The following is a 9,609-nucleotide window of genomic DNA, read 5'->3' as shown; positions in this document are numbered from 1 at the left end:
ACAGACTCCAGTCAGAAGTCAGGCAATATAACCACCTTAAATCCAGAGTTAATGCTTATTACATCAAGAACTGGACTGTGTCTAAACAAAGTTATTTATGGTGACCTTTGTCATTTATGTTCATCTGTTGACTAGCGATCTAGTCTGGTCCTGCCCTTTGTGTCTTTTCCGCGTTTGGCCAGCAGGTGTCGCTGGCCATCCAGTCTTGTCATTCCTTGATTGATAACCCTTGTGTGTTTTCTTTCTATGCAAATATATATATATATATGTGTGTGTGTGTGTGTGTGTGTGTGTGTGCGTGTTGTACAAACATATATATACAGATATATATACACACACACACTCTATGGGCCACTGAAACACACCAATTAGCTTGTAAACCAAAAAGAAAGATATTAAGGGTAAGGACCTAACCAGTCCCGAAACACATGGAACATAACATACACACAACATACACACTTACACACAGCGTAAACCAAAACAGAGTCCTGTGGTACAAATACACCAAGTCTCAGCCTTGAATCACGATGGTCTGAACTACATGCTTCTCAGCCTCATCAGCCACGCGGCAGCCCAGCAAACGTGGGGATTGTAAGTGGGGTTAAACCTAAGCGAACGCATGGAATAGAACGGGATGACCAGCGACACCTGCTGGCCAAACAGGGAACTAAAGGAAAGGACAGATAGGATGGGAAAAGGCAGGGGCTGATCCTGACAGCTGAGGGTAGGAACCGGGGTATAGGAGGAGGTGAATTGTACTCCCAAAATATTTTAGTTGGATTAATTCATCCCCCCAATAAAAAATAGACCTTTGTATTTAAATCATTAAGTTGTATATCCCTATGCAAGCTTTGGGCTGTATTCCACAGAGCAAAGGCGGGACTCACACGCCGACTCAGAAGGCATGAGGCATCAGTACTACTCACTCTGGCACCCCCTCTCTGACGGTCCACGAGAGCCAATTAATTCCCTTGAATGAATCATTCAAATGTCAATTGTAAGGAAATGCCCACTACACTCAGATAACTGCATGGTCTCTGAACATGCACGGATCATCTTTCAGCATGAAACAGAGAGGTGCAGTACAGCTGGAAGTTACTCAAACCCTCAGCGAAACATATACACCTGTAATAATGTAACTGTGTGGCTGTAGCGGTTATTTAAACCTGCTAGCTTGCGTCATCTTATATGTTAATTTTATTTTTATTTACAACTGCTTAGATGACAAAAGCTCTTTAGGCATTGGCTGGGGCAGTACATGATGTCATATTGCCAGAAGAGTTCTCCACCTCCAATAACAAAAGCCCACCTGAGAATGAATACAGCCCCTTAGGCCAAACACAGGGCAGCTAATGGGCCGTGGTTCTGTAATAGTTTATAATGTAATATTCTGCTATGTGTCTTCTAGACAGGAACTGTCAACAGGTTGCTTGGTAAGTACAGAGAGTTATGACTTCATTTTAGCTTTCATTTGATGTGTCTCAGCAAGTACTTAAATGTCTGGAGAGGCTAATACATAACTAGCTTTCAGACTGCACTGGACAGGTGTGAACTGGGGGATTCTTCATGGACGAACTGTGCCAGGTTCCCGCAGATCAGTAGCAGATTCATGCTGGTGCGGTATCACACGATAACATGCCCCCCTGACAACATACGGTAGCGCTGCAGTCTAATTAGATCACGTGTCCCATATTTTGTCCACTACCCACATGCTTGCATATTATCCACCTGCATTGACTATAGCTATTCTAAAAATAATGACTGCTTTTACAAAAATTCAAATTCGCTCAGCTTAACCACTCCGCCATCTCTCTTACTACATCTTAAATATTTGTGGAATTCATCACCTACATACTAAACTCTTGACTGTCTGATGATTTCGGTGGCGACGTTGACTTAGCTTTTATATGTAATTAAATCAGTTACTGATTTTAACGATTATCTTTTTCCTTAAATAATCTAAGAACGCTTTTCTAATATTTTCTTTTTAGTTAAGGTAGGCTACCCTGTGTGCTACGTTCCATCATATTGTATTGAAATGTATAGTTTGTTACGCTTATTATGAAAATAATATATAGTTTGAAATAGCTCATAGCTAGTACGGTTTTTAGACTGCATTTAAGGAAAATGAGCGAAACAATATTTATGAATAGAAATCCCCAAGCGGAAACGGGATACCTGTTACTAAGACAGGAAAAGGGGGGGGGGGGGCGTTTGCGGTTCGCAACACCGGCGAAAAGCGGCTTCACTTCCAGGACCATATTGCAGGACGCGATCTGAGCATGCGCGCTATCGCCTTTCCGCGCACGCAATGAAGTAATTAGTACAATTAACGGGAGCACGCAAAGTCTTTGCAAATCCTTTAATTGTAACATAAAAGTGCCGTAGTCTTACGTAACATCAGAAAACAAACAGAAAGTTCATAGTCGGGAACAGAATTGGGAAAGGAACATTTTTCTTCTTTATTACTGCGCTTGTGCCTATTTTATGATCGTGAGACGGTTAAGTCTGCGCTGTCCAAGGTAGGACTTTTTTTCCTCCAATGTCCCATTATGTTATCTTACTGAATTAACGTTACCCACCGGCTCACGATCTCTGCACGATGCTATATGTGGAACCTGTCATGTGTGTCTTGTGTAGCAGCTGTGCATGCTATGAGGAAATGCAGCACTGCAGCATGGACAGAAACTGGCAGCCCGCGTCGCGTGGCTATTAAAGGACGTTCATGCATTTGGCCTCAACCGATAATGAAAGTGAATATTCTTAATCAGATAGAAAATCTTGTTCACACTTATATATATAAATACATTATAGTACAAGATATGATTTTGTTCTTGTTTATTTTTTTTGTCTGACATGGTCTTTTGCGCTTTTCAGCTCTTAAATCAATTACAGGTACTTGTTACATTTGTGTTTGTCAAATACAGCTACATTAAAAGTGCATGTTTGTGGGTCATGCAACAATATGTAGCATATTAAGTTCTGGAATAATTCAGTCATGGTTAAGAATCTGATGGCCCATGTGTTTGGTCAGCAAAATGGGAAATGGGATTTGTAAGAATATCTCAAAATCTGGGCGCACTTTAAATAGTGCCAGGGCACAGGAGAGAAGTGGACCCTTTGTGACTGAATAATGTTGCAACGAGATGAATTACGGAAAGAGACAAGAGCACACAAAAGATAAACAGTAACACAGCAGAATTGTAAGGTTAGGGTTAGTGTTTTCATTGTGTGGGGTATGATGAATGATGAGCTGTGCTAAAAAAAAGTATAAAGTTAATTAGTATTGTGGGGCTGGACACTTCATAAAAGGCTGTTACTTAAAAAAATAATTTATTTTGTGGTTTTGTGGTACCACTTTTGTGTAATATGATTTATGGGCAAGTATATTGTGAAATTCATCCATCCATCCATTTTCCAAACCGCTTATCCTATTGGGTCGCGGGGGGTCCGGAGCCTATCCCGGAATCAATGGGCACGAGGCAGGGAACAACCCAGGATGGGGGGCCAGCCCATCGTAGATATTGTGAAATTATGAATGTTATTTATTAAGCCATTTTCAGGAAGTAATTCAGTTCATTCCAAACTGGGATTTTGTTTCAACTAACCAGTTGAGTCCTCTGTGACTGTTACTCTTTACGCTCAACTGTTTGGTTGAAACAAAATCCTGGTCTGGATTTTTACTCTCTAGACATGAATTACTCAACTCTGCTTTTACACATACACATAGGCAGTGTTAACCAATTGCACAAAGCTATTCGAAAGCTTGTACATGCAGGAAACCAGTGGCCACAGGAAAGACACTGGGAATCCTTTCATCAAGGGAGTGTATTTTCAAAGGCATTGAAAGCCTGAGTGTTCACCTTTTGAGTGGGAGAAGTTAAGCTGCTGCACGTAATTAGTGATGTTGAATAAGTAAGCATTTTAAATACCACAATTAACAACGAAATGTACAGTTTTGCATATTTATTATATGTTGATTGAATATTCAGACCCCGGGTTTTTGGCAGTAGGCCTAATTATATTCATAAATTATATATTTTTTTAATCAACTTTCAGAATTACTTTAGGAACTTTGCTCTACATTCCTGGTGGTTGATTTATATTCATACATATTATATTTTAAAAAGACCAGCAGTGAGTTATGTCAGTATTTTTTGTTTTTAGTTTTAAGCATCTGGCCAAATAACCTTTCAAAAAGCAAACATATGGCAGTTTAGAGTCTTTCTTTGCAGTCCTGATACTGTAGTATCTCTTGCTTGTCTTTGGTCGTGAAGAGATACTCGGTAGGAATATTGCTGGAGTATTGAAAGTGGCCAGGGAATCTCAATGGGCTGTCAGCTGGACGCCTTCTGAAGACCAAGCTGGTGCTTTCAGCTTCTCACTATTATCAGATGTGCTGTGCATGTGGGCCTTGCATGTTCTCCCCATGAAGTGTGGGCTTCCATCCATAGTCCAAAGATGTTAGACCATGTGAATCTCTACATTGCCCATAGCTTATGAGTGTATTTTGCCTGCGATAGACTCCCCGCCCCCCCCTGTATGAGATCTGGGTCCTTTCTGTAGTATCCTGCATACCAATCCACTCTTGAGTACTAGCCATACTCCACCAAGATAATTGCTTTCTTTGCATAATGCAAGCCAACATTTACTGTTCAGGACCGCTAGTGCTGGTAGGAGAAGCAGCGTTCGAGAAAACTGCAGGTGAAATTGTAGGACAGTGTTTCTCCACCCAGTCCTCGGGGATGTCGGACAGTCCACGTTTTTTGCTGCCTCCCAGTACCTAACATACCTGTATCAGATATTTGGTGTTTTTGATTGGTTGGGAGCTGGGAGGGAGCAAAACTGTGGACTGTCCGGGGTTCCCCCGAGGACTGGGTTAGGAAACACTGGTGTATGTAACTGTATTGTGTGTGCGTGTTACATTTATCTAACTTTTGAAGTCATGCATTATTTGCATGAGGTACTGAAATGAACAGCACAAACCTAAACTCTCTGAATGGTCTTTTATAATGTTCTTATATTCTAAATACTGTCACCGGTGAAAAGTTACAATGACAAGATCTGGCCAAAGGTTCTCCTAGAAAGTACCAATTCAGTCATATTATTATATTGTAGAAATTATATATTTGTTTTTAGTGGGTATCCTGTCATCTTGGACGTAAATGAGCACATCCTGTATAAACGAATCAAAAGATTAGGAGTTCATGCTTGTGTTCTGTCAGCTTTCTGTAGAATAAGCCTGCTATGCATTGCAATTTCCTCCGGGGGCAGTAGCGGTTAAAGTCATCTTTATGACAGGATTCATTATCACATATTATGAACATATCCTGAGACATCATCCATACATTTTTTATAACCACTTGGTCTGGAGCCCATCCCAGAAGCTACAGGCAGGGGGCAGGTGCCAACACATTGCAGTGTAAAGGAAATAATTATGTTTACATTTTTTTTTTTTTTACATTTCTTTTTAAATAATTCCCTATTTCATACTCGCCTAAATGAAGAAGAACAACCTGAAGTTTTAGGTTTTATACATATCACTTAATATAAATTTCCCATCACATATGCGTATAATTTTCAGATGGTTTTGAATGAGTTACTGCTGGACAGCTGAATCAGTCTGTTGGTTTATTTGCTGGAAACAGACCCTGCACTACATACTTAACGATAGATCTAATTGTGAGTAATTTACATTTTAAAAATGCCATTTGAAACTAGCAGATTTGTTCCAGTAATTTCAACAGTAATTTCCACCTGGGTAATGACAGGATTTTAGCGGATACAGAAATTATTGTTTCTGTCAGTGAAAAGGTTCTATAGTCTTCCTTCTGCTGTGTCCCTGGTGATGAATGATGATGTTCATACTTTCTTTAGTAATGACGTCATCTGTATTTACCAGGTTCGCCTTGACTCAGAACATAACATAGCATGATTCTCTTCGTTGTTACCAGTGAAGACACAGACGAAAAAGGAATTAATTACAATAGTAAACACTCTCCTATAAGTAACAACATTTCTCATTTATATCAGGAAAATATCTCAAAACATAAAAACCTGTTATTCATGAAGATCATGGTATATGCAATGACTCAGGGATTCATGGATGTATTCGTCCGATTTCGCTTTTCAATGTGTTTCAATAAAACTGGAAAAAAAAATTGGTCAATTACAAAAAATGCCTCGGAGGTGTGCCGCCAGCGAGAATCCTCCAAAATAGCCAGACCTACCGCTGGGAAGCGGGAATTGCACTTAAGGGGTGATTATAGTGCAAGGACCAACAAGAGGGTAATAGCTGTTTTCGCGGCACTTTAACCAGCAAGTGCGGTTGCCGGCACTTTAACCGTTCAGACGACTTGTTTTCTGTGGATCAAGCCGCGGTTTTCGGTAACTGCTCAGCCTGCCGTGTTTGCAGCAGTTCTGGGAAGCAGCAAATGTACAGTAAGATGAAGGAACAACCTGAACCTGAAGCCAGTTTGTTACCAGACACTCTGTTGTCTGCATATCATCTGCCACTTTGTGCCTCTTTGGACAAAAAGTCTGATAAATAAATGAATGTAAAGTAGCACTGAGAAACTTCAATGGATAGTGAGGCAATGAATGAGCTGTGCTAAAAAAAAGTATAAAGTTAATTAGTATTGTAGGGCTGGACACTTCATAAAAGGCTGTTACTTAAAAGTGGCATTAATGTGATGTTTTTAACAATACTGTGGAAAAGAAAATTATATGTCTATTTGCAGTGGACATGAACTCTTAGGCAATGATGTTTACATGTTTACATTTTTAAAATTTATCTTTTAATGGTGGTCCTAAATTATTATGGACTAAAATTAATGGGCAATTATGTTTCCATTTTATCTCAAATATTGCCTTGTTAATTATGATTATTAAAATAATCTAAAAACATGTCATGTTAAATGTTTATGCTTAAACAAGTGTAATAATTTACTGATGTGCTGTTGAATGCACTCTAAGATATTGCACCTTATATCTCTGACTTTTTCTTCTTGAAATAGCTACTTTGTTTTAGTAAAAATATATCAACGTTTTACATAATGTTGGGCGAGCTTGCAAGCTTAAGTGCAAGTGACATCTGGTGGTTGCCAACGGAATTGCAACATCACAATGCAAAAGTCTTAGACCGCCAAAAAAAAGTTAGAATTATGCTTATGCCATTGTAAAACATGATTTTATGTCTGTCTGTTTGCAACTTAGCCATCTCAAGTCATCTCAGTATTTTTACTTGCCGTCCAAAATAGCCAATTTTTTTTTATTCTGAGCAAATCTGCACAACAATGCTACAATAGGCTGACAAGAATTTTAAAGCTAAGATCTCTTACAAACCTAAAGATTCAAAAGATCTTTTTACATACATCACAGTAATAGCTGTCGATTAATCAGCTTTCGTGTGTTAGAACTCTAAATGGCCAACACAACAAAAATGTCCAAAAAGTGGTCGCAGGGTCCACCTAGTGGATAAAACGTAAAGTGTCGGTGACAAGAGCAAAGGTAGCTGAAATTAAGTAAAAAGTAAGATATATAAAATAAAATCCTTGGAACATGATTTGATTTTAAGATAAATCTAAGTAATTCATTTAGAAATATACTGCTATTTCAAAATATTTCAAATTTCCAGGATGGGACGCTGAAACTTCCACTGTTGTTATTTTTCATTACACTTTTATGAAAAATGATTTATAAACTCTGATCTCACTCGATTAACTTATTTTCTCAGTATCACATTACTAAGACTGATAAACTGTTTTATTTAACAAAGAGATATTTTTGAATTTTGGACAAAACTTACAGTTCAAAATAGTTTGTAATAAAAACATCAATCTTTTCAATGTGAAAAAAATATCTGGTTTCTAACCTGAGCCCAAGTAAGTATATTTTTCATTACACTTTTATGAAAAATGATTTATAAACTCTGATCTCACTCGATTAACTTATTTTCTCAGTATCACATTACTAAGACTGATAAACTGTTTTATTTAACAAAGAGATATTTTTGAATTTTGGACAAAACTTACAGTTCAAAATAGTTTGTAATAAAAACATCAATCTTTTCAATGTGAAAAAAATATCTGGTTTCTAACCTGAGCCCAAGTAAGTATATAGTGATACCTGGAGGATTGTCTTACTTTCTACTCTTCTCACGTTCAGGTTTTTCGCAAGACAATGGCCCCAGAAAGACGGCACAGGAGACCTTGGTTGATCTACTCATTTGTATTTGTGGAGGTAAGGTTTGATATTGAAGAGTTCAGTATTTTGGTTAGGGTTAGGGTTAGGGTTAGGTTAGGGTTAGGGTTAGGGTTAGGGTTAGGTTAGGGTTAGGGTTAGTATTTTTCTATGGTAATGCTGTCATCATTTCTTTATCTGTGTTATAATTTCTCATCTTTCTCACCAGATGCATTGAATATTTGATATTTATCGTTTGTGGACATTCCTGTTTTTGTGTCGACAAATGTAATGTCAGATTAACTCATAGAAGTGTTTCGACCAATTATTTTCACGGCATGCATGTAACATACAAAGATGAATCAGAATCACGCATGCCGTGAAAATAATTGGTCGAAACACTTCTATGAGTTAATCTAACATTACATTTGTTGACAGAAAAACAGGAATGTCCACAGTCAAAAAAAAAAAAACGTTTTTTTTTTCTACATTTTTGTACAATATGTTTTAAAACTATGCAATGCTATGGCAGGATATCACTGCCCATGAAACCACAGAACAGTATTTCCCAAACTGGAGCAAAATCATGGACCATCTGTGTGTCCCCAAGGACTGTGAGGGAAACACTAGAGAACAGGGGTCTCAAACTCCAGTCCTGGGGGGCCGGAGCCCTGTGTCGCTTACTTCTTTCCCTGTTCCACCACAAATGATTCTGCTCAAGAGTTGTGTGTTAATTAGTACAATGAGTTGAATCTGGTTTGTTTAAAAGAGGGGAAACTCAAAGATGTGCAGCGCTCCGGGCCTCCAGGACTGGAGTTTGACACCCCTGCTATGGACAGATGCACAGAACTGTGAGACAGAGTAGAGACAGTGGGTTTGGCTGCACCACTAGGGGGCGATCACACGCAGTGTTTTGCTGACAGCAGCGAGCAGCCGGCTCGCTTTCTGGTCATTATCCATGCAGTACTCAGCAGTTTTGGCTGTGGATTCCCTTTGAAAAACATGCCATGTTCTTCCCTTTCTCATACTGAGCTTTTGACAGTTTGTGAAAAATGTATTTTAAATTATCCATAACATTATAATTCATGGCAGCTTGTGAGATGCAGGTCACTCACCTACATGGTGAGATAAATGCTTTGACAAGCGAAATGAAGTGTTTTAATTGAGATTCAGTAAAAAAAAAAAAAGAACTAAAACACAATCCATAAACAAAACATTTGACTGAATTTATTAGCTGAAAAATCGAAACATAAGCGCAAACTGCAAAAACAATTCCTCCAGTTGGACGAAGCGTAAGTACTTCCCGGACCTGGCGCCTGGCTCATGAAGCCCCCCCCCTCTCTCTTACTGCCCAGCTGCTCTGATTTATTCAGCCAGGGACAGTTGGGCTTCTTTACCTTGGGCTACTGTTAGCATGCAGCCTTTTCT

General features: G+C 38.8%; 1 protein-coding gene across 3 annotated transcripts in view; it reads left to right on the top strand.

The window, feature by feature from the left end:
- The first annotated feature begins 2,302 nt into the window (after window positions 1–2,302).
- plppr5b (phospholipid phosphatase related 5b) overlaps window positions 2,303–9,609 on the top strand; it is a 44,068-nt gene continuing 36,761 nt past the window's right edge. For all 3 annotated transcript variants that reach the window (XM_048976615.1, XM_048976613.1, XM_048976616.1), the window contains exons 1-2: window positions 2,303–2,522; window positions 8,167–8,241. In XM_048976615.1, the coding sequence (XP_048832572.1) occupies window positions 8,182–8,241 (60 nt within the window). In that variant the 5' untranslated portion in view covers window positions 2,303–2,522; window positions 8,167–8,181. The remainder of the gene's footprint in view (window positions 2,523–8,166; window positions 8,242–9,609) is intronic.

This window comes from Brienomyrus brachyistius, chromosome 15 (genome assembly GCF_023856365.1).
Source record: "Brienomyrus brachyistius isolate T26 chromosome 15, BBRACH_0.4, whole genome shotgun sequence".
In the NCBI taxonomy this organism is placed as follows: domain Eukaryota; kingdom Metazoa; phylum Chordata; class Actinopteri; order Osteoglossiformes; family Mormyridae; genus Brienomyrus; species Brienomyrus brachyistius.
The sequence above is the reverse complement of the archived record's forward strand: the minus strand, read 5'-3'. Positions and strand labels throughout refer to the sequence as shown.